The sequence below is a fragment of the Penicillium argentinense genome, assembly GCF_028826775.1.
Source record: "Penicillium argentinense strain IBT 30761 chromosome Unknown utg000009l_segment0_segment0, whole genome shotgun sequence".
Lineage (NCBI taxonomy): Eukaryota > Fungi > Ascomycota > Eurotiomycetes > Eurotiales > Aspergillaceae > Penicillium > Penicillium argentinense.
In genome coordinates this window covers 2,254,080-2,279,841 of record NW_026622668.1, presented here as the reverse complement: position 1 = coordinate 2,279,841, position 25,762 = coordinate 2,254,080, and the positions used below count along the sequence as shown (strand labels likewise).

The 25,762-nt window shown below is 52.0% G+C and overlaps 14 protein-coding genes across 14 annotated transcripts; 5 read left to right on the top strand and 9 right to left on the bottom strand.

The window, feature by feature from the left end:
- Positions 1 to 675: 675 nt before the first annotated feature.
- Positions 676 to 1,113, bottom strand: N7532_008445 (uncharacterized protein; the record flags this gene model as incomplete). Its single annotated transcript, XM_056620937.1, has 1 exon — positions 676 to 1,113. One exon carries the CDS (start codon positions 1,111 to 1,113, stop codon positions 676 to 678), a length of 438 nt encoding a protein of 145 aa, XP_056471743.1.
- A 27-nt stretch (positions 1,114 to 1,140) lies between these two features.
- Positions 1,141 to 1,602, bottom strand: N7532_008444 (alpha/beta hydrolase; the record flags this gene model as incomplete). Its single annotated transcript, XM_056620936.1, has 2 exons — positions 1,141 to 1,410; positions 1,465 to 1,602. 2 exons carry the CDS (start codon positions 1,600 to 1,602, stop codon positions 1,141 to 1,143), a joined length of 408 nt encoding a protein of 135 aa, XP_056471742.1.
- Positions 1,603 to 2,080: 478 nt separating this feature from the next.
- Positions 2,081 to 2,919, bottom strand: N7532_008443 (SDR family NAD(P)-dependent oxidoreductase; the record flags this gene model as incomplete). The annotated part of the gene is made up of 2 exons (XM_056620935.1): positions 2,081 to 2,336; positions 2,405 to 2,919. The coding sequence occupies 2 exons, from the start codon at positions 2,917 to 2,919 to the stop codon at positions 2,081 to 2,083; spliced, it is 771 nt and encodes a 256-aa protein (XP_056471741.1).
- A 648-nt stretch (positions 2,920 to 3,567) lies between these two features.
- On the bottom strand, positions 3,568 to 4,909 carry N7532_008442 (putative integral membrane protein Pth11-like; the record flags this gene model as incomplete). Its single annotated transcript, XM_056620934.1, has 6 exons — positions 3,568 to 3,866; positions 3,927 to 3,997; positions 4,053 to 4,426; positions 4,480 to 4,547; positions 4,614 to 4,650; positions 4,715 to 4,909. The coding sequence occupies 6 exons, from the start codon at positions 4,907 to 4,909 to the stop codon at positions 3,568 to 3,570; spliced, it is 1,044 nt and encodes a 347-aa protein (XP_056471740.1).
- Positions 4,910 to 7,801: 2,892 nt separating this feature from the next.
- grpE (mitochondrial nucleotide exchange factor MGE1) lies at positions 7,802 to 8,663 on the top strand (the record flags this gene model as incomplete). Its single annotated transcript, XM_056620933.1, has 3 exons — positions 7,802 to 8,071; positions 8,133 to 8,558; positions 8,631 to 8,663. 3 exons carry the CDS (start codon positions 7,802 to 7,804, stop codon positions 8,661 to 8,663), a joined length of 729 nt encoding a protein of 242 aa, XP_056471739.1.
- A 583-nt stretch (positions 8,664 to 9,246) lies between these two features.
- N7532_008440 (phenylalanine--tRNA ligase) lies at positions 9,247 to 10,794 on the bottom strand (the record flags this gene model as incomplete). Its single annotated transcript, XM_056620932.1, has 1 exon — positions 9,247 to 10,794. The coding sequence occupies one exon, from the start codon at positions 10,792 to 10,794 to the stop codon at positions 9,247 to 9,249; it is 1,548 nt and encodes a 515-aa protein (XP_056471738.1).
- A 1,007-nt stretch (positions 10,795 to 11,801) lies between these two features.
- N7532_008439 (uncharacterized protein) lies at positions 11,802 to 13,005 on the top strand (the record flags this gene model as incomplete). Its single annotated transcript, XM_056620931.1, has 3 exons — positions 11,802 to 11,961; positions 12,040 to 12,209; positions 12,307 to 13,005. The coding sequence occupies 3 exons, from the start codon at positions 11,802 to 11,804 to the stop codon at positions 13,003 to 13,005; spliced, it is 1,029 nt and encodes a 342-aa protein (XP_056471737.1).
- Positions 13,006 to 13,724: 719 nt separating this feature from the next.
- On the bottom strand, positions 13,725 to 14,385 carry N7532_008438 (cytochrome c oxidase subunit VIb; the record flags this gene model as incomplete). The annotated part of the gene is made up of 5 exons (XM_056620930.1): positions 13,725 to 13,759; positions 13,827 to 13,890; positions 13,955 to 14,036; positions 14,095 to 14,125; positions 14,319 to 14,385. The coding sequence occupies 5 exons, from the start codon at positions 14,383 to 14,385 to the stop codon at positions 13,725 to 13,727; spliced, it is 279 nt and encodes a 92-aa protein (XP_056471736.1).
- A 277-nt stretch (positions 14,386 to 14,662) lies between these two features.
- N7532_008437 (uncharacterized protein) lies at positions 14,663 to 15,285 on the top strand (the record flags this gene model as incomplete). The annotated part of the gene is made up of 5 exons (XM_056620929.1): positions 14,663 to 14,722; positions 14,796 to 14,811; positions 14,919 to 14,981; positions 15,044 to 15,056; positions 15,186 to 15,285. 5 exons carry the CDS (start codon positions 14,663 to 14,665, stop codon positions 15,283 to 15,285), a joined length of 252 nt encoding a protein of 83 aa, XP_056471735.1.
- A 260-nt stretch (positions 15,286 to 15,545) lies between these two features.
- On the bottom strand, positions 15,546 to 16,087 carry N7532_008436 (RNA-binding protein; the record flags this gene model as incomplete). Its single annotated transcript, XM_056620928.1, has 2 exons — positions 15,546 to 15,683; positions 15,767 to 16,087. The coding sequence occupies 2 exons, from the start codon at positions 16,085 to 16,087 to the stop codon at positions 15,546 to 15,548; spliced, it is 459 nt and encodes a 152-aa protein (XP_056471734.1).
- Positions 16,088 to 16,495: 408 nt separating this feature from the next.
- On the top strand, positions 16,496 to 20,688 carry sec31 (putative protein transport protein (SEC31); the record flags this gene model as incomplete). Its single annotated transcript, XM_056620927.1, has 7 exons — positions 16,496 to 16,704; positions 16,767 to 16,883; positions 16,940 to 17,279; positions 17,338 to 17,424; positions 17,483 to 20,237; positions 20,287 to 20,585; positions 20,644 to 20,688. 7 exons carry the CDS (start codon positions 16,496 to 16,498, stop codon positions 20,686 to 20,688), a joined length of 3,852 nt encoding a protein of 1,283 aa, XP_056471733.1.
- Positions 20,689 to 21,136: 448 nt separating this feature from the next.
- On the bottom strand, positions 21,137 to 22,408 carry N7532_008434 (peroxisomal membrane protein PEX14; the record flags this gene model as incomplete). Its single annotated transcript, XM_056620926.1, has 1 exon — positions 21,137 to 22,408. The coding sequence occupies one exon, from the start codon at positions 22,406 to 22,408 to the stop codon at positions 21,137 to 21,139; it is 1,272 nt and encodes a 423-aa protein (XP_056471732.1).
- Positions 22,409 to 23,454: 1,046 nt separating this feature from the next.
- Positions 23,455 to 24,723, top strand: N7532_008433 (PAPA-1-like domain-containing protein; the record flags this gene model as incomplete). Its single annotated transcript, XM_056620925.1, has 3 exons — positions 23,455 to 24,238; positions 24,294 to 24,404; positions 24,461 to 24,723. 3 exons carry the CDS (start codon positions 23,455 to 23,457, stop codon positions 24,721 to 24,723), a joined length of 1,158 nt encoding a protein of 385 aa, XP_056471731.1.
- Positions 24,724 to 25,306: 583 nt separating this feature from the next.
- N7532_008432 (uncharacterized protein) lies at positions 25,307 to 25,612 on the bottom strand (the record flags this gene model as incomplete). The annotated part of the gene is made up of 2 exons (XM_056620924.1): positions 25,307 to 25,488; positions 25,558 to 25,612. 2 exons carry the CDS (start codon positions 25,610 to 25,612, stop codon positions 25,307 to 25,309), a joined length of 237 nt encoding a protein of 78 aa, XP_056471730.1.
- Positions 25,613 to 25,762: the final 150 nt, after the last annotated feature.

Below are 25,762 nucleotides of genomic sequence, written 5' to 3'. Positions count from 1 at the left end.
GACTCCAGCCAGAGGCGTGTAGGTATTTATCCTGCCCCCAGTCGCAATCTCCAGAGTGTCCAAGCTGTTTCCGTCTCGCCGGTTGGAGGCGCAGCGCACTGTGTCATGCTCCCTGCACAGCCCACACCCACCACGGACGAGGCCGATTAGACACTTTGTTCCTGGCGATCCACCACGCTCGTCGCTAAGCCTCTTTATGCTCTGTTAGCCGGAAACGGCCTGTGATTCGTACACATCGCCTCCATCTCAACCGATAGCGTGCATGCGCCACAGATCGGTGCGCCACACCTTGTACACCAGCCACAGCGCAATCGTGTCCAAAAGGGGCAACCTCGAGTACGCAGCCCTCAGTCTACTCCTGATAGCACCATCTCTGTGTGTCAAGCTTTAGGCGTTAGTCATCGCGCCAACTCCGCTCCGCCTCAAATCGCCCCCGCCAACGCAGTTCCTCTGGATGAATCTGCCTACGACGCGGCGTACGTCCTGCGGAGGCTTGGCCATCCGTTGGCCGCTCCGGGCAGTGCCCGCGGCGGAGTCCAACCCCAGCCTTCCGACCAGGACACTACGACAGACTGCCCCAGAGCTGCCAGACAATTAGGGGATGCGCATATTGAAATTGTGCTGACTGCAAGGCAGCACTATAATTTGTTTATTTACAGCCCTGGTCCGTCTGTACTACAGTTTCCGAATTTGCCGCATCCGGCCCTCCATAGCCCGCTTGGAGGGCCCGCAGAAAGGCGCAAACAAGTCGTACACGTGAGGCAGTCCCAGTAAGACATGGAGCTCGGTCTCAATATGCGCCGCCGCAATTCGTGACGTGTGTCGCAAAATCTCATCGCGGTAGAGGTCCAATGTCCCCGTATCCATGTATGTCGGGGGCAGGCCCTCGACGCTGGTCGCCCTGATGGGCGCTGCACACGGTGACACGCGATCGGTGCCAAAGTCCGCCCTCAGATAAGCTGACCACGCCGTGATGTTTCTCTCTATCGACCACATCGCGACTGCCTCCAAGGCGGGCTGTTGCTTCACCTTGCTGTCGTCCAACATGGGGTAGATTAGGAACTGCTTCGCCACCGGCGGCGAAAGGCTGCGGTCGCGTGCCAGCATCGCCATACTCGTGGCCAGATTTCCTCCAGCACTTTAACCCATCGTACCGATACGATGAGGGTCGATGGAGAATTGATCTGCGTGCGTGGTCACCCAGACCAGGCTCGCGTAGCAGTCTTCTGCCGGCGTGGGGAACGGATGCTCGGGAGCTCGCTGATGCTCAACCGAGAAGATCTGAGTGCCGGTTTCTTGAACGAGATTCCCAATGTAATCTTCCATCAGTGGCACAGTACCCATAGCCATACCGCCGCCATGGGCGTGCACTAGAGCGGGGCCGGGAGTAGCAGTATCGACACCTTTTCTCTAAATGCGATGTAGGGAGATCAATTCGCCATCGTAGGGGCGGATCTGAAAGACCTTTTGTTGGACATCTGGGGGCTGGGGGAATTTCGACATCATTGGTCCAAGCCGGCCTCTGAAATCGATCGAAATACCAGCGGATCCGTCATTTTTGGGCCGGGGAGAGGCAGCTAGGCGTTCGAAACTAGGCGCCATGGCCTCGGCAACTCGGGATCGTATCGAGAGACATGTTGGTCAAGTTATCTAGATAAACGATCTTTCTTTCGAAGCTGCCAGGCTCCTTCGGTGTTTGAATCGCTGTTGTGCGAGATTCACGCTGCCCCGTTAGACAAGGCTGCTCCCTTTATATGCGGAGCGAAGCGAAGCTGGTTCTTTGAGCCAATCGGCGCACATACTTCCTCAACAAATTGCGCCCTTCGTTGATATGTCCAGACCAAGAACGACAACCAGTTCATCGGGCACCTCGCAAGGGGCCAGACAGCAATCTGCAGATGGTGGCTATCTTTGAAATCAAAGTGGTGGTCCATGTAACGGCCCTAAAAATCACCAGTAGACTGATTGTCACATCAAAAGCGCAATTCTTATTTATTCAATCTAGCTAAGAGCCTCGGCCTACGAGCATCTTGAATCAGCTGTAATAGCAACTGAAAGAGCAGAACAATAAGGCTTCGGACTAATCGATAAACAGCCCACCCGAGGCAATGAGATGAGCTCCGTTGATCCATCGCGCCCTCTCTTCACACAAGAACGCCACCGCGTATGCGATCTCGTCCGGCTGTCCCATGCGCGGCCCAACAGGAGTCTGATCAATGATCGGTTGAAGAATCTTCATCTGCTCTTCACCTGCTGCCGCAAACCCTTCTGTCTTCGTCGGCCCTGGGCTGACTGCATTGACCGTGCATCCGTACTTTGGAGGCAGTTCCTTCGCCCTACATATTCCATGAATATATGATGCAGGTGCTGTCGAATGATATTGAAGACCCAGGCTATTGCTTACCAACACTTCGTGAACGAGTCAACCATCCCCTTGGTTCCGGCATAGATCGTCTGATTCGGTGGCGGTCCACGACCAGAAATACTCGCAATATTCACGATTCGCCCACTCCCTCTTGTGAGATGGGGCAGAGCCACTTGGGTCAAGAGAAATGTGCCGCGGCCGTTGATATTCACGAGGAGATCCCAGTCCTCTAACGTTTGTTCTTCGAACGATTTGTTGACAGCGACCGCAACACAATTGATGACAATATCGAGACGGCCCCACCTGGAAATGGCAGCATCGACCAATTTCTGTGGCGACTCGATCTTAGACATATCTGCTTCCACGGCGATTGCATCGGATGCGGGTGATAAGGAAGATATCACGCCTTCGGCTTCATCCTGGAGAGAGGAGAAAGGATAATTGACTACTGTGTTGGCTCCACGTGAGGAGAGTTCTCGCACAATAGCTGCGCCTATTCCAGAGGAAGAGCCGCTCACTATGGCTACTTTTTCTGCGAGAGTTTGATCAGGCATCATGAGGTGCTGTGACAGTTCGTCAAATCAGAAACCAACGATGAATGGACTTGTCGAGGCTTACTCTAGCCAAGTGCTTCCAGGCTGCGGATCCCGATAGATAGCAGCTGGCTCCCGGAGTCAAAAAGAGTTTTCAGCAAAGAATAAATACGCCTCTTCTTGAAGCCGAACAGGAATGCGGCGTCGTGTACTTTGGGGTTGTACCAAAGTCCCGGCGTCTTCTCCGCAAGTCATCTCCACATCCCGATACAATTATACAGTTTCCCCCACATCGACACGCGTCTTCGGCTCCATCAGATCTTGCCAGATAACTGAGATTGTAAGAAATTACGTTTTCCGGTAAATGGACTGATCTGTCGTCTGTGAAGCTGTTTGGAAAGAAATATGCTTCATAAACTGGCCCGAATCATCAAGCAGCATTTGATAATATAGAATAATATGTAACATTAGGGGTATCCATTAAATTAATTAAAAATAAAATCCTAGCCAGTAGAGAATTTAAGACATCTGAGTCAAGTTTCCCACCTTTTTGAAGCAAGTCCATCCTAGTAGCTCATGTATTATACTTCCTTTTGCCGCTCGATTTCCTCACATTCGGGCAATATTCGAACAGTATGTGTTCCCGTTCTCAAGCAGGTAGGCTGAAGGCTAAACCTTCTCCCCATCTCCTCGAATAATGTCACTGTACCGGTGAATTTCGATGCCCTGCTCGGTAACGTGGGAGTTCAGAGGTCCTTTTTGAATACTCAAGTTCGTCGAAGTCGTGGTGGTTGTGGTCGTGTTCGTGTTCAGATGAGACTTTCCAGAACCCCTGCTTCCGGATCGAAGTTGGGACCAGAATCCACGGCCACCAAACTTGAAGAGCGGGCGGAGGTTGGGGAGGCAAGCGGCCACAATACCGACGGCGGCTTCGATACATGTCCACATGACAACGGGGGCTTGGTTATCTGTATAGAGCTTGAGTTTCATTTCATGAAGATCTCGCAGGAGGGATGGATTGCACTTACAAGTGATATCGGGACCAGATTCTGACAGCACGATCATGCGCCATAGTCGGACACAATCAAAGATCAAGGTCCTTGAGCCCATGTTAAAACACCTCCTCACACATCTTTCAAGGGCAAGACACTCACAGAACACCGATAAAAAAGACACCAGAAAGAAGAATTTTCTGAGATTTCGGGATCGAAAGACTCCAAACAACCTTGATTGGCATAATCAAAATGATGGCATCGGAAACAATGTTGGGGATCTGTTGGCCGTAGGAGAATTCGGCAATACCCATACATGCTCCTTCGAGCGATTGATCCCAAAACTTGGCCACGGGCAAGCAGTTCACAGTTCCGGCAATCCAATTGCCGATGACCCAGACAATCACAAAGGACGCCATGATGTTGACAGCGTAGTTCATCTTTTTCGAGGAGAAAATTCGCTTGTAGAGGGCCAGGATCGACAGCTTGACGAATCCGACGCAGCCGGGGTACACGTAGTTATTGGCCCACGCAACCTAATGAATGTCAGTAACGATGGCTTTTTTGAGTGGCATGTCAAAATACCTACTTTGAAGTACCATGTGAGGTTCTTTGGCGGAATCGTGTCGATATGTGATCCCAACCCATTGTATAGGACTGCACATCCAATTAGTATCGAAATTCTGCTCATAATGGCTTCAGTATTGCCAGAAAATTACTTACGAGTTGTTACTCCAATGGAGCATCCGTATTTGAAAATCTTCAGTTCAATCAGATCAGTACGCGCCCTATGAAGAGTGTGGCTGTTGGAAAGTAGTACCCACCAAAGCCACAAGCATCAACCAATCATCCAAGTAAAGTCTTCCGCCAGCCAATCGTCTGGCTAGGAATCGGAGACCCACGGCGACGGTAGAGAGTAAGAAAGCGAAGACTAGCGCCACGGTCATCGACCAACGTATCTTCTGGTTTGGGTGCTCAAAGTCACCCGAGGACCACGTGTGATCTTGTGCTGAACTCATGGTGCGCAATTGATTAGACACTCCAAGGAACAGAAGCAAGTTTAGACGAGCAAAAAAAAATTGGTGGTGAAAGATTTGGAATCATCTTAACTTAAATACACTCGTGAATAGGGCGACCCGGCTCAGGCCGTTTTTGGGAGGGATATCATATCCATCGAGTTAAGTGGACCTCTTGCAGAATGACGTGAGCACCCCGCCAATGGTGGAAGTGGATCGATTTCCGGGGATGGGGGCAGTAGTCGCCGAGAAATGGCTCAATGTCAATAAAAGCCACGGAAGTAAATAGTCTAGCCGGATCTTGCTTTAAGAGGTATTGGGGAGGAAAATCAGGTTTCGCAGATGATCGAAAGTCGTACTTTTGATGTGCATTGACCGTTGACAGCTTGCTGGTTTGTCGAAATTCCCACTTATGTTCTAGGACATATCACTCTGTAAGGCAGACGTATCAGATTCCTGCAACTATTTGACGCGATGACCCGCCGTGTTGTACAGCATGTACATCATGTCGTATCCACCCTAAAGAACAGATCTAGGTATGAATCAGCTCTTATATGGGATCTGGAAATGGCATCCACTTTTCGACAGATATCTACATGTTCCTCTTTTTCATCCCATACTCCCATCGTCGCACCCAGCAGCGCGATTCTGTTCACCAGTGATAAAGTTTGACAGCCAGGGAGAAGTCAGTTTGCCGGCGACGTAAAAACCAAGCAAGGGGCCAGTCAATCTACAAACCGGGAAGCCAGCAAGGAGAATTTGGCCAGCGAGCTGAGAATGATAGGGGAATCTGCCAGTCCGTCGGGGGAAAACCGATATGTCTTATGCTCAGTTACGGCATTAGATGCACGCCACGATAGCGTGTGCCGAATTCATCCGGTCTCGAATCAATGATATCCGACGCCAATTGAATGCTGACCAGTGGAGTCGAAGTCTTCAGTAGACAAATGGGAATTGGAACTGGAGTTCGGACAGTTCATCCGTGCGCGCTACTAGGCGATCCGTCCGATCCAAATCGTACACGTCCATTTCCAACCACATGTTCGGTACCCAGCCTTGTATAAATTACCGATCCGAGTCAATGTGATTGTTCTTAACGAGCCCTGCTCTGCTGCGCTTGAATCATGATTTTTTTGACGTGCTCGCGTGTAGCGTTGAGGCGCGTTCCTTCTTTTCCAATCCATCCCCAGCCCGGCGAGTCTTTTACGCGTCCGAGACCCGCTTTCCGGATGATCGGACCCTCCTCTTAAGTTGCCAGCGTAGCAGATATTGGTAAGTGAAGATCTATCGTATCATTCCCTAAATCTGAGAGTATCAGCTCAGGCCCTCCTCCAGATCGTTTAGTACCGATAAAAGGCGCTCGCGAGGGGTTTGTTTACTGATGCGAACCCGAACGGCTCAGACCCTGCCTTAAGGCGCATTTTAGTTCATGAAAGGTGATGTCAAGCTGCAGGAAATTGGTCTACGCCATGCATCCTCCGGTAGCCAATCTGGGAAAGAGTCATAGCTTGTGGGGTGTAAAGACTGGGTAGATCTAGCCCGTTTTCTGCTGACTTGGCTCTTCCTCTCGTCCCAACTCAATAACTTTGTCTTTGTAGTCAGTAAGGAAGAACCTTGAAGGACGTTTGTCTCAAAATGTATGTCTATCTTTAAACCTTCAATCCCATAATATTCAATGGTCTCTGAGGGTCAAAGTATCGACTCTGGTCACTGCTCAAGGATGTTGGGGTCGAAGGTCCCAGGCTGCTAAGAGGAAAATAGAAAGATTTCTTGCTTGCCTAGAGATAACATTTATGCAATAACCCAGCCTACCAGATTCATAACGAACCAAAATTGAGGTAGTATAGAACTTCAGCATTAATAGTATTGTCAATTCGTTGACATTTACCTATTTGACAGTTCATATTTTTTCTCATTGACATTGCCCGCTTCTGCACCCTTCTTAGACCCCTCAATAGGTCGAGCTCTTTCAGTGAGCGAGAACTCACCCTCTGGCTTACTTATGCAGCCGGGCGAATAATATCGTTTTGGTGTTGAAAACACGGGTTTTCTTTTCTTTTTGCGATTAGGAATAATTGTCGCCAGAAATGTCGGAATGTCTGGTTACAGTAGTCGTAATGCAAATGTCTCGCAGCAGCAGGAATTTCTGGCTTTTATTCAAGTCGGCGACCTTCAAGGTCACCCCAAGTCGGCAGATCGGGGACAATTCGGCGGTTCAGACGGTCAGAGACGTGGTCAAGAATTCGAATGTTGGTTTCCCAAATGTCGCTCTTACTCAAGAGATAAGCTCCCCTAATAAGTTCTCCTCTAATATAATCGGATGAATCTAATTAAATTCTGCGCAACTTGATAAGAAAATCCAGGATGCATGTCGGTGCTTGCTTATTTGGGAAGATGATCGTGCGTTCTTTGGTCGAATGTGGTCCTCGGTAGCAACCCTCGGGAGACAGTTTCAAGTAGCCATCTCATGATTTCAAATACAGACTGACGAATATAATGTATAAAAAGAGTATAAATTGGACTATTCAATCAACGATCATACGATAAGGCCAAAGTTACTAAGCACTCACCATTCTTGACCAAGGCTAGTCTAGTAAGCGCTTGGATTGGCACTGAGCAGCTATTTGTGTAGATAGCTGTTCAAATTGTATCATAATAAATGCTGCTAGTATCAACCGATTCGCAACCTCTGGAAGAGTACGACTAAAATTTGTACAGAGGGCCGGCATGATCGTAGTGCTGACTGGTTTCGGGCCCGCGGTTTTCCCGGAACTAAAGCGGTCAGGTGATGTCAAATCAAATTTGCCCGACGATCAACTATTCCAATACCTGCAGTCTGTCCGATTCTCCGTGCTTCTTCATCTATCCTTCAATTCATCTCCCCTATAATTCGCAATGTTCCAACGATCCATCTTCAGACAGGCTCAGGCCATCCGGTCGGCTCTGGCCACCTCTTCCTCCACAACCTCTGCGCCGCTCGCTCTCCGCCGGACATCACGGTTCCAGACACAGCTGCCCCGGCCGTTCGTTGCCCATTCCGCTGGTCGTCGCTTCTACTCTACCGAGAATGGCGAGCAGAAGGAGGCTCCCAAGGAGGGCGAAACTGCCGAGGATCCCGTGCAGAAAGAGCTTGAGGCGGCCAAGAAGGAGGTCGTGGACCTGAAGGTAAGCTTTGCTATTGCTTACGTCCGCACTCTCCTCACCACAATCTTAACACGCAATCAAGGACAAATACCTTCGATCCGTCGCCGACTTCCGTAACCTCCAAGAGCGCACAAAACGCGACATGGACGCCGCCCGCAAGTTCGCTATCCAGGGCTTCGCCAAGGATCTCCTGGAAAGCATTGACAACTTCGACCGCGCACTGCTGGCCGTGCCCGAGGAGAAGCTCGACGCTGCCCAGGCTGAGAGCCACAAGGACCTTCAGGATCTCGTCGCCGGTCTGAACATGACCCAGAACATCCTCATGAACACACTCCAGAAGCACGGCCTTGAGCGCTTCGACCCCGGCGAGCTGGTTGAGGGCAAGCCTCAGAAGTTCGATCCCAACCTTCACGAGGCCACTTTCATGACCAAGGCTGAGGGTATGGAGGATGGTGATATTATGCACACTCAGTCCAAGGGCTTCAAGCTCAATGGACGCGTTCTGCGGGTAAGTTGATCCGAGCATTAGTCCAACCGCTCTATCAGTTGGCAACTCACTAACCACTTTCCTTTCCTGCAGGCCTCCAAGGTTGGTGTCGTCAAGAACGCCTAAATTTTCACCTGTCGACATTAATGCCTCTTTCCTCTTTCTATTTCCTTCTTTCTGTACCATATATCATACATGATGATCACGACAGGGATTTGCTCTCGGATAGGATACGGCTGGCTGTCCGTCGCGTGTAAAATCGTCTTCCTTATATCTGCTTGTCACTTGGATCTGTATGATACACTTGCTGCATGGTTGGAGGCGTCTGGGTTGTGTCGTGTTGGTGTGGCTTGTCCACTTTTCGCGTGATCTATGTCTTCTGATACTCTCTCCCCACTCTGTATAATATACATCTTCGAAAGCTTCAAAGTTGTCTCGTTCTCAATTCTGCTTTCCTTTGCGTCAGTAGATCAAGCTTGTTAGCGGCCTGTAATGTTGGTGCTCAACGTGAAGACTGCTATGCGCTCGGGTAACATGGGATTGTGATGTGAACGTAGTGTTTTACTTTGTTGTGCTACAATTTTATATATCTACTTGTAAACGTGGAAATATCAAATTTAGATGAAAGAAATTGTTATATTGTACATATGTTAGTCACAGGTATACAGAGTACCGATAGATCCTATGGTACAGACTCAATTCACTATGATCACCTCAGTTCCACACCGAAGTCATCGACCAATTGTTGTCGAACCTTGTCGTGCATATAATTAGCTTCCTCGTTCGTCAAAGTCCGCTCCAAGCTGCGATAGTTGATGCGGTAACACATGCTCTTGCGTTGAGTCCTTGGGTGAGTGAACTCATCAATCAAGGAAACGTCTTCGACAAGATCACCACCAATCCCACGAACGATTTCCATCACATCGTTCTCATGGAAGGGCACACCGCCGCCTGCGGCACTGCTACCACCCGTGACAGCGGAAGGTGGAAGCCAGAAGGCAACGTCCTTGTAGCAAGCAGGATGCTTGGAGAAAGGCTCGAAACGGGTGATCTCGCCAGCTCGGAATTGAGACAGGAAACGCTCGTCACGAGACCAGAAAAGACGAATGTCAGGAATGTTGAACAGGAGCATTGCAATCCGCTCAATGCCCAAACCGAAGGCCCAGCCAATGCGGTGAGGGACGTCGGAGTTGATGAGCAGGTCTTGCTTGATGACACCGCAACCCAGAATTTCTAGCCAATCACCCTGCCAGAAGACCTCCAGTTCCCAGGAGGGGCTAGTAAAGGGGAAATACGCCTCGACCCAGCGGACCTTCAAAGGCTCGGGCTCAAGATCACCTCCGGAACTAGCGGCGGCGGCCTTGCTGGCTTCTGTGAAAATCTTGATCACCATGCGCTCAAGCGAACGCTTAAGATGCGCCGCGATGGCTTCAACCTCCTCCTCGCTGTGATGCTCCGCCTGCAGCGGATTTCGCTGGGGGTGAATGGTCGGGTTGGGATCCTCGACGGGCACATTATGGCTTGGGATCTTTGCCAAGTCCGCTTTGACATTCGCGGCGGTCTCTGCCGAGGATTCAAGAGGATCATTTACAGGCCTCTTCCACAGCATGGCACCTTCCATCTGGTGAAAGACCGGGTAATGACTGCGGTCAATGGCATCCCGACGATAGACATCGGCAATCACGGTATATCCAACCTCTTCTGGGCGACTCTGTTCATTCCGGTTGATCTGCTGGAAGTATGCTTGCTGATGCGCACTTGTATGGGTTCGTAGCACGGTTTTGTCGTTGACATAGTAGGTATCGGTACGACTGCGACCCGGATGGTCAGCTGGGAAGCCGAGGACGTCGAAGTTTTGCGCGGTCGTAACGACGGGGTTCTTCTCGGAGTAGTTCCCGAAGACTGGGAAAGGGAATTGGCTCTCAATGAGCTTGCGGGTGATGGCCAAAGGATGGTTCTCGTCAAGGTAGAGTCGTCGTCCGACATGCGACAGGATTTGATCGGTGGTATTTGTCCAATTGTCGGTGGAATAGGAGTCGCCCTCGATCTTGAGGTCGGAGGGCCGTTTGGCTTGCCCGGCACTTGAGTTTTGGTTGGCTGACCAGCGAGCTGTTGTTGAGCTCCAGTTTCGAGAGACGGCCGGAGAGGACTCAAAATGCGGGTATATACGAGGGATTGGGATTCTGGGCCGATTTGCGACATTTGACCATCGACCGCTGCTAGCTCGCAGGGCTCGGCCGGTAGCAAATAACCGCATGGTTGGTGATAGAGACTCGGTCACTCACTTGGGGATGTGGTCTTTGCGGGATCATTCCCAAAACATCTCGGCCCGGGGAAACAAGTCGCCGAAGTACAAGCTGCACTGCGGGGACTGCTTGACGTATTTGCGACAACCATCGCCCACTTCTGTATGCTTTGGTTTTGCTGTTCAGTTTTAGTGATTGATTTATTATCGAGGTTTGATATCGACTAGCGCTCGGTCTCGTGCCTAAAATGGTGCCTTTGGGAATGTCTAACGTAAGATATTTACTCAACCGGGAGGGTTTTTTCCAAATATCACATAAACCACATACTTCAGTTTAGTTGCAGTGTAGCACTGTGTGCTATTGAATTATACGAGAGTAAAGGGAAGCTAGCCCAGAAAAGGGGCTTTCGTAAGTATCGAGGACACGTTGATGTGATATTTCCCTGATGTGTTTTATGATATCGCGAGGGAAGTGGTCTCCGGAACCCCTCATTCCTCGGTAACTCCAAGCTTTCCGCCACCAACTTCCGCAATTCCACCGAATATACCCGCTCACCCGTCACATCATCTCTCACTCCATATCTGTCGATCAGGTCCTGTATCGCTATCCTTGCGATCGCATCGGCGCCCAGTTAAATGACCGACGCTCGACCGCGAGCACCTGGGGGCAGGCAGGTGGGTAAGGGCTGGTATGTTCCTTACAGGCTGTATGCCCACCGAACGCCCGCGAAACCGAGCGTGTGATTGGGCCAGGCTACCAGCGGAGCCCTCGGAATTCCAGGGGAAGCGACATTATTGGCTGTGAGACGCCGTCGGTCGGAGCAGCCGAGCGCTGCTTCGGCGGCATGATTTGTCTCCGTCGGTATTAGCGATTCAAAATTACGTCAAGAGTCACGCTCAATAAAAGCCGTAGAAAAAAAAGAAATGAGGAGCACTGCCATTCTTTAACCACCTTCCACCCTCCACCTCTCCCCTCTTCCCCTCCTCCACACGGCCGTCGCTTGTTTCTCGGAAACAAGATGGCAGACAGTGGCAAGATGCTCGAGGCCCCGGCCCATTCGCGGGTGGCGCCCGTCTCGACGCCTGCGCAGTCGAAGCCGAAAAAGGTGCATTACCCATTTTGGTTTGGAGGTTCGGCCTCGTGTTTTGCGGCGGGTGTGACGCACCCTTTAGATCTGGGTATGTGCGATGTTTTCGATCAGTGATTTCTCTATGTTCTTATGCTGACCTGTTCCTTTCAGTCAAGGTAATTCCCAGCTCCCGGACTTCTGTCCGCAGGTGTCGCCCCTTCGAATCGAATGCTGATCGAAGCCCTTGTCGCATTGCAGGTCCGGTTACAAACACGCGCCCCGGATGCCCCGAAGACCATGCTGGGCACCTTTGGACATATCGTGAGACATAATGGATTTCTTGGTTTATACAGTGGCGTATGTTGCGATTCCGTTCTGGAGAGCTGCGATGACGCAGTCGGATCAAAAAAAAAAAAAAGGAGCTAACGAAAGCGCACTTGCGCCCGATCTATAGCTGTCGGCTGCTATTTTGCGTCAAATGACATACTCCACTACTCGATTTGGCATTTATGAAGAAATGAAGAGCCGCCTCTCGAAGCCCGATTCCGGCTCTGGATCTTCTTCCCCGGGACTCCTTACCCTTGTCGGAATGGCCTGCACCTCCGGGTTCATCGGTGGAATTGCAGGCAACCCGGCCGATGTCCTCAACGTCCGCATGCAGTCTGACGCTGCTTTGCCCGTGGAACAGCGTCGTAACTATAAACACGCTTTCGATGGTCTGGTGCAGATGACTCGGACAGAGGGTTTCGGTTCTCTCTTCCGCGGTGTTTGGCCGAACTCGACTCGCGCAGTGTTGATGACTGCGTCACAATTAGCTTCTTACGATACCTTCAAGAAGATCTGTCTGGAGAAATTTGGCATGAGCGACAACTTGGGTACTCACTTTTCTGCCTCTTTCATGGCCGGCTTTGTTGCGACCACCGTCTGCAGCCCCGTGGATGTGATCAAGACTCGCATCATGTCCGCTTCTCCAGCTGAGAGCCGCGGCCACAGCATTGTGGGCCTGTTGCGTGACATCTGCCGTAAAGAGGGTCTGGCCTGGACCTTCCGTGGTTGGGTTCCCAGTTTTATCCGACTGGGTCCTCATACCATTGCCACTTTCCTCTTCCTGGAGGAGCATAAGAAGCTCTACCGGAAGTTGAATGGTATCTAAACATTTTGATATAGAGGTCTGTTCGCCCCTTTTCCTCTGCTTTCTACTACGCCGCCCCTACCACCTGAACACCCATCCGCTGTTCATCCCCATATAAATGACCCTGATCCCTTACGACTTTTGGGCGGAGCACCTCAGGGACATTAGCAACATTTTCGCTTGTACATATTGCATTCCTGTTGGATGATTTTTTTTTGTTGGCAGACTGGATCAGTGTCTAGCTAAGGTCAGTATTCTGCTGGACTGCTAGCAGCCTGCGACGGATTTCATGTATAGGGTGTGTTGGTTGGGATATATTATATATTTTTAAGAGATCATAGATAGACATAGACCACACCCTGAATCGCATCGGACTATTTTTCGCAAGAATTAAATGCAAATTTCCCTGTAACTATGGCGTTGTTTCTGCCACGGACCGTATACCAGTGTACTGAATAAGGTGCGTCCCCATAGAGAGGTTCAAGAGAAAATCATCACCCAATCTACCCACGAACCGCGTGTCCGTGGAATGAATTTACACCGGAGAAGGTCAGCTTAATCAAATACGATTCGTTGTAAACCGGCGAGTTTATAGACACCCCTTCTTAAACAGAGTGCAGTTACATTTCGACAGAAAGGAAATGTATCCCCGCATGACCAGGTAGAGTACATCGGAAGTATGTCAATACACAAAATTTGCTAGAGCCCAATTTCACCAACACAAAGCGGCCGTTGGCTATTTATTTATCAAGGATAGCGGGGAAGTTGCCAGCCTCTGTGAAAGACCGAATATTAGTACGCCAGAAGAAGGATATCTGACCAGGGGCGAATTGAGTACGTACCGCGCTGGCCGTCCCAGCGGTCAGTCCAGGCCTTGGGGCAGAGAGAGCGGAAAGCATGGTAGAACTGTGTAGGAAGTGCGTTAGAGAAACGAAGCTTAGGTCGGGTGGATGCAGAGATGCGAAATTACCTGCTTGCAGGGGCGGAAGTCATCACCCTTGGCCTCGACACACTTGTAGTAGTCGACATAGTTTTGCCAGCAGTGCTTGGTCCTGAGGAAAATATTGTTAGGGAAAAGCGCCGCAACTTGAGGTTTGGAAGGTTACGTACTGGTTCTGCTGGGGGAAACGGGCGTCGTAGCCTGTGATCACGCCGAAAATTGTCAATCTCCAATGGCCGAGTTGATCGGGGGAACCTTGTCTGAGAGGGACCGAGGAACCGGCCACACCACATAAGAATCGGAACAATACATACCAGCTTCACATCAGTTAGCAATTGACTCGGAAGTGAGGCGATTGGCTCTCGTTTTCGCTGGAGGGGGTGGGTGCACTTACCAGTCACGAACTTGAAGGGCTTGGTCTCGACGGGCTCATCGGGGTCAACTTCGGGAATGGCACCCATTTTGGCGATGTGTAGCTTCTCGTGAAGAACACGGACGAACGATTGGGAATGGAGAGGGTAGAGGGGAGGGGGAGGTGGGAAGAGAGCAAAGACGAGACGTTGGGTGATCGAAGCTGAAGTGCCGGGTATGACCGCGGGCGGTCAAGCGAGAGCCACTGAGCGTCTCGCTTTTCCCAAAACACCCGAGCCACTCACAGGACGTTCTTAGCTACCACCCCGTTCTTCCCGTCCCTCTTCTCTCTCCTCAACTTCACGTCTTCGGTCGAACATCTACACCATGTATCCCACCCGTGCGTTCCGGATGCAGCCCTCGCGGCCCTTCTACAGCCCCTCTCCCGTGAGTACCCAGCACCCCAACCCCTCGGATGATCATACGATCGGCTTCGGTTAATGCTAACTCCTGTCTGCAGAAGGAGGCTCACAGCGGTATGCGGTCCCTCTCGTTGCCCACCACCCCTCGCCAGCCATTGCGCCAAGTGCTGTCGTTAGAAGAGTGATTTTAGGGTCATTGAACTAACTGATTTGGCCTATAGCCCACACTATCTCTCAACGTCTGCGCCAGATCAAGAAGTGTCCTCCCGAGCTGATTCCCCTCGGTATGTTCTCCTCTGGTACCTTCATCGGTAGAACTGATCTCTAACGATTCTTTGGCATATAGGTGTTGTCCTTGGGTATGTATTTATCTAATTCCGCCTCTCCGCTCCATTCTGCGTTGCATCGGACCGATTTTTCTGTCCATCTTTCCATTTGACCGGATTTGGAAACCTTCTTATTTCTTAGCGCTAACCACTTAACTGCAGCGTTGCTGTCGGTGCGGCCATCTACTCTAGCACCAAGAAGCTCCTGACCGATAAGACTCTCCGTCTCCACCGCAACAGCCCCGAGAGCCGTGAGCACTAAATGTACTACATACTACGTTTCTTTGAGCTCCGAACCGAGAATGCGAATACAACCCTTTTTTGAATATTTTTGTGATTTGTATTGTTTCTATCGATTGGAAGCCCGGTCAGAATGGAGAAAATCAAGACGTGCTCGGAACCGCAGCGTGTGTACATAGTCGGGCTTCATGGAAGTGAAAATCAGATGGTGTTACATTTGTTTGGCAGCCGATTGTGCTTCATCGTTCATCATTATTGTCGTAGCCTTCGTAAATTCGTGCCTCACTCGAGCTTCGGACCCGCAACGTCGAGCTGTTCCAGGCCTTGCATCGGGTCTTGAGGACGATCACCTGCGGCCTGGGCCTGTTCGGTAGCTTGTCGGTCTTCTTCGCTCACTGCGTGCTTGGCAAGATATCCCTCCTTTTTTTTTGAAAATAACGAGTTATTAGTGGCCCATGTCGCTTTGGTTTGCCACGGCGAGACGGGCGAGAACCCAGACTTACCTGTTCCCAGATGGCAGTCTTGCTGCCCAGGCCCTCATTAACATCCTTCTGGGGTTTCGCCGCCGCAACCTTGATGGTACGGCCATAGATTTCGCTCCCATCCATGTTGTAGATAGCCTCGTGGGCATCCTCCGCGTGCTCGAATTCCACGTATCCAAATCCGCGGTGCTTGTCGGAGGAATTGGGCTGATCCGGTTTGGGGAGAGAGATGTCGACGATTTCTCCGAATGGCACAAAAGCTTCAGCCAGCGTGTTGGCCGTGACAGCTTGGTCAAGGCCACCCACATAGACCGTGCTTTTGAGTCTGGTTTTGTCACTCATGGTGGGGTATGCGGTCGAGAAGCAAAGCTGGAATTCGGTGTGGTATTTCGGTCCGATCTTTCGGGGAACAAAGGTACGGGCAAATGCGATCAGCTTTCGTGGAGGTTCACAAAGAGAAACCCCTTGGGCGAGTTCAAGATGTGCTGAAGTCATCCGCTTCTTCTTCCGCAGAGCTTCGACCGAGAATGATATCACGTGCGACCCGTCCTCGGGGTGTTTTGGCGAGCCCCCGAAGCGGCTAGCGTGGGTTCCCCGGTCCCGCGAAGCCCAGGAGGCCACTTGGTTGAACTACCTTAGGTACACCCCCCGGTTGTCGATTCCTTTTGTACAGGGGTGGGTTCTGGATTATTCAAACCTTTACACTCATTCTGCCCCCCACTCACACACAAACCTTCCTCCCCCGCCATCATGGTCCGTCTGAGGGAAATCCCAAGGACGGCCACCTTCGCCTGGTCTCCTGGGGCTGCATCACCATTGATCGCCACTGGAACCCGCGCTGGTGCCGTTGATGCCGATTTCTCGAACAAGACATGCCTGGAGCTGTGGGACCTCAGTCTTGATCGCCAGGATGCAAGTGAAGAGCTGCAGCCGGTAGCTAAGATTGACACCGATACTGGGTATGTACGGATGAATTCAGATCTGCAAACAACCGGGTATACTGACCGAGAACTCCTTCTAGATTCAACGACCTGGCCTGGACCGAGCTTGACGATACGAAGCGGGGCGTTATTGCGGGTGGTTTGGAAAATGGCTCACTGGATCTATGGAACGCTGATAAGCTGCTCGCTGGAGCTAGGTGTGTTGGGTTTGTTGCGATAAACAACCTTGATTGAGGAAGCTGACTTTCTCTAGCGATCCGCTGATGTCCCGAACCACGAAACATTCCGGCGCCATTAAGGCTCTCCAATTCAATCCCAAACACTCGAACCTCCTGGCGACTGGTGGTGCGAAGGGCGAGCTCTTCATCGCGGACCTCAACAACGTTGAGAATCCATTTCGATTGGGCACTACGGCAGCTCGCACAGACGACATCGAGTGCTTAGACTGGAACAAGAAAGTCGCACACATCCTAGTGACTGGTAGTAGCGCCGGCTTCGTCACAGTATGGGATGTCAAGACGAAGAAAGAGAGCCTGACACTTAACAACATGGGTCGCAAGGCTGTCAGTGCTGTTGCTTGGGACCCCGAGAAGGTAAGCTGGATATATGGTGATCCGCAATCGACATCTTGCTAACCATATCTATCTATAGCCTACCAAGCTGATCACCGCTACCCCTCTCGAATCAGACCCCATGATTTACGTTTGGGATTTGCGAAATTCGCATGCCCCAGAACGAGTCAGTATATCTTCTTACCTTGCTAGCGCGGATCGGGATTCTAACATACAGTATATAGACTCTCAAGGGACACGAGTCCGGTGTGCTTTCACTTTCCTGGTGCGCTCATGATCCCGATCTCCTGCTCTCCTCCGGCAAAGACAACCGCAACATTTGCTGGAACCCTCAGATTGGCCAGCCCTATGGCGAGTTCCCAGTTGTCACCAACTGGACCTTCCAGACTCGCTGGAACCCACACAACCCCAATTTCTTTGCTACGGCATCTTTCGATGGCAAGATCTCGATCCAAACCCTGCAGAACACTAAGACCGATGACGCACAGGCCATCGCGGATCACAACCAGGCACTTGACGGTGAAGACTTCTTTGCGAAAGCCCAGACACAGCCGCAAGTCTCCAAGTTCTCCCTCCCAAAGCCCCCTCGCTGGCTCGAGCGGCCCTGCGGTGTGTCTTTTGGCTTTGGTGGCCGTGTTGTTTCTGTTGGTCTCGCTGAAAAGGGTGGCCGCGCGTCTAAGGTCAGGATCACTCCTTTCGAAGTTGATGAGAGCGTCGGAAATGCAACTGAGGATTTCGAGACTGCTTTGAAGGAGGGTGATTTGCGCAACCTTTGCGAGACCCGAGCTGCTGGCGCTTCTAGCGAAGAGGAGAAGGCTGACTGGAAGGTGATCCAAGCTCTGCTCTCCAACAACCCTCGTAAGGGTTTGGTAGAGTACCTTGGCTTCCAGGATCAGGCTGATGAAGCTGCTGACAGTCTGGCAAAGCTTGGCCTAGACAAGAAGGAAGTCTCTTCGGAAGAGGCTAGTGGAGAGGTTGAGAAGCCGAAGTCATCCGCAAAGAAGCACAAGCGGCTTCAATCTATGTTTGATGCAACTCCTGATAGCGATAACTTCATGTCCGAGCTGGCTGCATCCAAGGGGGCTCAGACCAACAACCCCTTCCAAATTTTCAATGGCTCGGAAAGCGAGGCGGAGCAAAAGATCACCCGCTCTTTGCTTCTTGGTGAATTTGAGAAGGCTCTCGATGTTGCTCTTCAAGAGGACAGATTGTCGGATGCATTCATGATCGCCATTTGCGGTGGCCAGAAATGCATTGAGAAGGCCCAGGAGTACTACTTCTCTAAGCAAGATGGCGGTCCTAACTATATGCGCTTGCTCGCGTCCATTGTGGGCAAGAACCTGTGGGATGTTGTCCACAACGCGGAGCTTTCCAACTGGAAAGAGGTTATGGCTGCTCTGTGCACTTTCGCTGATGAGAAAGAGTTCCCTGACCTCTGCGATGCTCTGGGTGATCGTCTTGAAGAACTGGTTCGTGGTACTCAGGACAAGACTGCTCGCAAGGACGCATCATTCTGCTACCTGGCCGGCTCTAAGCTGGAGAAGGTCGTTGCTATCTGGGTGGAAGAGCTTCGCGAGAACGAGCAAAGAGGCATTGAAACCGATGCTGACAACTCCACCTTCTCCATCCATGTCCGTGCCTTGCAGGGCCTGATTGAGAAGGTCACCATTTTCCGCCAGGTGACCAAATTCCAGGATACGGAGCGCACTAAGGATTCCGACTGGCGTCTCAGCACATTGTACGAGAAATATATCGAGTACGCGGATGTTGTCGCCACTCACGGTCGTCTCCAAATTGCCCAGAAGTACCTTGATCTTGTCCCCGACAAGCATCCCGAGGCTGAGGTGGCTCGCAACCGCATCAAGTTTGCTACGAGACAAGCTCCTCAACAGACACAGCCCGCCACCACTGCTCGAGGTGGCTTCAAGCCCTTGCCGCAGCAGCCCACTGCGTATATGCCCCAGCAAACATTTACCCCTATGGCTGCCACTCCTGCGGTCGGTGCACGGAACTATACGCCCCCTGTCGGCCCGGCTCCTGCTCCTCCGCAACAGCCAGTGAATCCGTATGCCCCTCAAGCAGCCTCGCCGGCTCAGCCTTCCAACCCGTATGCTGCTATTCCCAGTGGTGGAGGCTACAATCCGACTGGATACCAGTCTACTCAAGGCATGAGACCAGCGGCCTATGCCCCGTCGACCCCGTTCACTGGGCAGCCTGCGGCTACTGGCGTACCTCCTCCTCCGCGCGCCTCAAATCAATCCCCGGCCAACAATATCACAACTTATACTACGGCCACCGGTCTTCCTGCCTGGAATGACTTGCCAGAGGGCTTTGCAAAGGCTCCTACCCCCCGACGTGGCACCCCAGCTGCCGCCGCGACAATTAGCTCGCCATTCCCTAACCAGTCCCCTCCTCTAGCCCAAGGTCCTCCGTCCCAAGGGCCTCCACCTACTGGTTCCCAGAGAGCTCCCTCTGTCCCTCCTCCCCCCAAGGGTGGAGCGCCTCCTCCGCGTGTGACATCTCCTCTGACATCGAGCCTCGCTCCTGGCCCTTCGCCTTCGCCGCCAGTCAACCCATATGCCTCCCTTCCTCAATCTCCGCCTACAGGAGGCATGGCCCCTCCGGCATCGATCCCTCGAGGACCCTCACCTTACAATGCTCCGCCCAGCATGGCGCCGCCAACTAACCGGTATGCGCCAAGCCCGGCTGCCCAGGGCGCAAGCCCTCAATTGCAGACGCATGCCCCGGTTGCTCCTCCGCCACCTGCTGCTGCCTCGCCATATGCTCCCCAAGCGCCGCCGGCCTCGGGTCCAAGCCCCTATACGCGCAGCTCTGCCGCCGCTGCCGTCCCGCCGCCGCCTATGGCAGGCCATGTCCCTCCTCCTCCCATGGCATCCCAGGCTGCGCCCCCGCCCCAGGGGTCTCGCCCTGGAACGGCCCAGTCCCAAAGAGCTGCTCCTCCTTCTACCCCTAAGTACCGTAAGTTATACACTCACCTCTCGAAGCCAGTTGAACTGACATTTCTTAGCACCCGGCGACCGCTCCCACATCCCTCCTAGTGCAATGCCCGTTTACGAGATTCTCTCTGCAGACATGCAGCGTGTCAAGGCTCGGGCGCCCTCTTCCTTCAAGGCGCAGGTCGACGACGCCGAGCGTCGTTTGAGCATTCTTTTCGATCACTTGAACAATGAAGATTTGCTCAAGCCGAACACCGTGGAAGACATGGCGAACCTCGCTCGCGCTATTCAGGGCCGTGACTACGAGACTGCACGTGCCGTCCACGTTGATATCATGACCAACCGAACTGATGAGTGCGGTAATTGGATGGTAAGTCCTTATGTTACAACGAATAATTCAAAGAATGAGCTAACCATAGTGTTCGCAGGTCGGTGTCAAGCGTCTGATTAGCATGAGTAAGGCTACCCCTTGAATGTCATTTTCAGAATCACAAATGTGGCAGTGATGGCGTGTAACGGTATGAATCCTTGGCCGAAGGAAGAGGATCTAGAACTCGGTATATCGCGCTTGGATTTGGGATTTTCTTCTTTTTGTCCATTTTACTATTAATGCCCTCGTATTTCATTCTTGTGTTGCGCCTTCGGGAACTAGTCTGCTCGATTACTTGTCATGAGAAAAGAAAATTTCCCCTGGTTTTTTGAAAAAAGGTCCTTGTATCTCATGAGCATGGTGGGTTTTGGCTTAGATTGTCAAATAGACATGGCACGAAATGACGAGTGCATTAATTTATGCCCTCTCTTGAGATTAGAACGGACATCTACAGGTATCAATTTCACTGCATTCTTCAAATATGTAGGGTATTAAGGCATACTACATCCATACATTTGTATACTGTGGCATACTATAAACAGGCCATATTATCACCGCCCAGCAGTAGCCATACCCCCAAGTCTACCACCCCGGCTCGTTGGGAAATTTCTCGCACTCAGCAGAGCACCCTTGACACCACGAATATCGGCCTTGAAACTGGCAATGGCATCATCCTCGGACTTCTTCACGCCCATCGCGGCGCTATCCACACCACTTGTGGTAGTGCTGTAAAGGCCATACGAAGGAGTAGAGGCACCGTAACTTGGCGCTGCATAGATCAGTCCATCCAGGTAGTGACGGAGATCTGAAAGGCTGCTGCGCAAAGTGTCATCCTGGGTACTCGTGTCCTTCTCAACGTCGGTGATCTCTTTCAATTGTGACTGGATGGACTCCAATCGAGACATATGACTCTCAACTGCCTTAGTCGGCGCATCCGGTGCCTGGCTGGTTTTCTCAATGGCAGCAAGCGACGTCTGCGAAGCTTCTGGTGTTGTCTGTGTCCCGACGTCACGGTGGAAAAGCTCCGTTGGGTCGGAGGTGATTGAATCCGTGTCATTGCTCTCATCTTCGTCTGCTGAGGTGGTCTTTCGCGCCGTCAGATGGGCGGGAATGACTGTAACATTTTGCTCTAGCTTCTCGTTCAGCTTCTGCAGATTCTCCTTGGCTGTGTCAGCTAGCTCGTGGCGGGCGCCCGTAAGGCTTGCTAGCATGGGTTTCACGAGATACTCGCTCGCACCATAGATGCTCGCACCGAGACCAGCAGCACCGTAGATGGTGTAAAGCACGCGCTGCATTGTTACTAATGGAGGTGGCTTGTTGGCCTCGAAGAGGAATTCGGGGTAGGTGATGATCGGGGGAACATCGCGCTGTGTGGAGGCGGGGTTTGCAGGAGCGTTCGAGCGCGGTTGGGACGTAGTGTTGGGCGATAATTGTACATTGGTAGGCGAGGATGAGGTGGCGTTAATATGGTCGGAGGGTGAAGAGGTTAACGGTGGTGACTCCTTGCTCTTATCCTCGGTGCTTGTGCTGCTCGCCTCCGCGTTTCGAGAAACACCTAGGAGCTTCTCGATTTCGTCGGAGGCAAGACCTTTTGATTCAAGGAAGGAGATCTTGCGATCAGTTGGAGCATCACGAATTGACTCGTCCTCGAGAAACTTCGACGACTGGGTGACGAGGTCGTGTCGGTTGGTGGCTGCGGGCGCATCATCGGCGTTTGGCGACGGTGACGGTGACGATGGCGGCGATGATTGATCGACTGGGGCAGTTCCTGACCGTCGCTGCCATGACGGGATCGAGGGTGGCTTTGAGGATGAATCTGACATTGTGGGCTGAGATCTGACCCGAGCCGGAGCGATGAGAATGGAAAGAGAGAGGAGAGGAGAGGCCGCTTTCCCCGGACTTCCAGTTGGGGCCATGTGAGCCGACCTCGGCTGTTGCACCAACTCGGATGTCTCCGTCCGACCCACGCCGGTGCAACTTCCCAGCTCGCATAGAAAGATAACTTCAAATTTTCATGGAATCATGTTTAACCCGACGAATGGACGGACAATTTCTACAGTATTTTCCGATTGTCGGCCGTGGTTATAATCTCTATCATTTATATGACTGGCTAGGCCGGTTGAGTCGCTCAGGTTGGAGCATAAATTACCGCTGGTGCCATATTTGAGGTGGGACTCTGGCCAATCTACTTAGATTCACAGACGCCTGGTTTGCAACAAGATAGTACAAAACAAATTCAATTACAGGAGCTCTTAACATAAATCACGTTTCAAGTTAGCACCTTCAAGTTCCCAACCCTTCAAGGAATGTCAAGATGATAAAGACTTATCGACTGCCGTACAGCTGAGTTACTCCCTAGGGTATCCAGCGGGCGGTCACCGCAGGCAGAATTATGTTGGTTACTTCATTCGTTCATCCAGCGTCAGCGACCTCGTAGAGATTGGAAACTCTGCGAGAAAAAGTACCTGTGAGTGCCCCAATTGGCCCCAATCCCCTGTGATCCTATGTCCCTCCAGTTTGATGCACCAAGACCCCCTCCGTCGTCCAAAGCCCCCAACCCCGGGAACACTGCAGCCACGAGAGCAACTGCCAGCTCCCCTGCAACAGCGCTTTGTCCGCAGCGCGAGCCCTCCAACGTGGCGCCCGAGACATGCTGAACTGTGCCTTTCCGATGTGCGCAGCTGGGCTCGTCCCGTGGTGACTGGGCGCCAGTGACTTGAGACCCTTTCACTTCATTCCCTTACCCCCCAGGGCTACCATCTCGCCTGTCATTGCTACTCTGTCCGCGACTTCTCCCCCGCATCGGTTGTCAGCCATCAAAACCTGTCACCTTACCTGTTCATACTTTGAAACCCCTCACCCCGCTGTCATGTCGCCAGATCTCCGCCGCTCTTGTCGATCGCGAGCCCGGGACCAGTCCCCAGAATCGGATGCTAACATCGACACTAGATCTAAGCGACGAACCCGCTCCACAGCTGCGGGCTCAGTGACCGTTTCTCGATCTTCTACATCGACTTCTGATCCCCCAGGTGAATCGACAAAGTCTCTTCGCGTGACTGTAAAAATGCCTACTGGGAAACTGCGGGAAGCCACTGGCGGCCGCTCTGGCCGGCGCTCTGTCAATGTCTTCAGGGAAAACCCCATTGTCTCCGGACCGCGTTCCAGTCGGACCAAGAAGAAGCTCGTGGAAGTCGCCACATCGGACGATGACGAGGACATCGATGACCAGGAAGAGGACGAAGTCGAAGACGAGGATGCTCCCGGCGAAGATGACGAAGATGCCGACGCCGATGGCGATGTGGACATGGATGATGCTCCATCACAACCGCCGGCAAGACGAAGCACCAAGGCAGCCGCACCCACTCGGGGTAAAACCAAGAGCGTGGAAGCCAAAGAAATGGAGCTCGAGGACGAAGACGAAGACGAGGATGAGGATGATGAAGACGATGTAACCGACTCCGATGCGGAGGGCGAGCCGGATGACCAGGACGAAAGCGCTGTCCCAGACGTCAATGTTGATGATTTGGATGAGGAAGATGAAGATGATGACCTGGACGAAGACATTGACAGCGATGCGCTTGCTCTTAACAGCGGCAAGACGACCAAGCGTCAAAGGGGAAATCTAGGTGATGACTTCCTACAACTTCCAATGGGTAAGCAATAACCAACGAATTAACCGAAGCCGAACTGGCGCTAACAATTAATCAGAACCGCAAGTCAAAAAGCATCTGACGGCCGAAGAGCGTGCTATGCGACGCGCTGAGATGGCCCGCCGAAGGAAAAACCTCAGTGAGAAACGGAACGAAGAAGAGAAGGTAAGTGCTCGAAAGGTCTTGTCTCGACAAAAGCGAAGACGCGTCGCTAATATCCGAAAGATGGATACCATCAACCGACTGCTCCGAAAACAGCCCCCAAGCGTCGCGGCCGTGGCGCTGTGGCTGATGCGGATACAACACCTGCTGAGCAAGAAGCCCAGGAGTCTGAGAAAGCTGATCCCACCATGGTCCGGTGGGTCAGCAACGCCGCTGGCTGCAAGCTCAGCGTGCCCGATGAGTGGCTCGGTACTCCGGCCGGTCGTATATTCGGCGCCCCTCCTGCAGCAGCCACTGGAACCGGTCAGATGGTAGAGGAGATCTAAGGGTTTATTTTCGAGGCTTTTACATCTAATACGGCGTCTTTGGAATCAACCTGGGGGTTATTGGGGACCGGCTGGAAAAATATCGATTTGTCACGACTGGCCTCGCTGGTCTCTGTACTTCACACTAGGCATGGCGTTCAAATTCCTTTCAAAGCTATCTTGGTAGCATGGGAAATACTAATCGATTTGCAATCTTCTTCACAATTCTGTCTTGAATCAATCACAATGTAGTATAACCATGGAAATGGCCAAACATCCTATGCCTCCTTCAATTATACCCCGCCCCAATTGTGCAGCGGAGATCTGGGAAACAATGCTCTGCTAACGCTCAAGCATAATCTTGACAAGGGTCAAACTAGGAATGGCTGCTGCAATTGAGAATTATACAGCTTGAAAGCCTAGAGACCTTGACGATCTCGATTGGCGCGCCGCGGTCTTTGCCCTGTCAACTGAGACCGCGCAGTGGCCCCAATGCCATTCGATATTATTACAGCAGCCAGGATATCAGCGTCGATTTCAGTGGCAGCCAAGGGGGCTCTTCTTTGTCGCTCAACGAAACTTGTAGTACTGTGAGCCGTAGATATCATTTGCTCCTTTCAACGTCAGGTTCTCCAGGCGCTGGCTTCGAGGTTTGAGGATGAACTTTCGGTGAAACTCCACTGGCAGGCGAGGCTGATCCTGTGTCAAACTGAGGAGTAGAAGGCTTGCCCCCGTGTGCCTTGTCAATCGCGAGCTGTTGGAATGAGGGTTGAAAGGTGTAGTAACCTGCGGAGAAATTTGACGTCAGAACTCCGGCAAGTTTCTAGATGAAAAGCCACCAGAGGAATAACGTACCTGTGAACACACCGACTCCGATAGCGATAACGACCGGGAAGAGATTGCGACTCATGGTGGGTTGAGGCGAGGAGTCGTTGAGTCGTTGCAGGACGTCGGAGGGTTCAGGTTGGTCGGAGCAACCGCGACGAATGTTAGCGGCTGCTCGGCCAAAGTGGACCGCCCGTTATCGCAGCGCTGATTACCGCCGCGGCGCGTCTCCAAA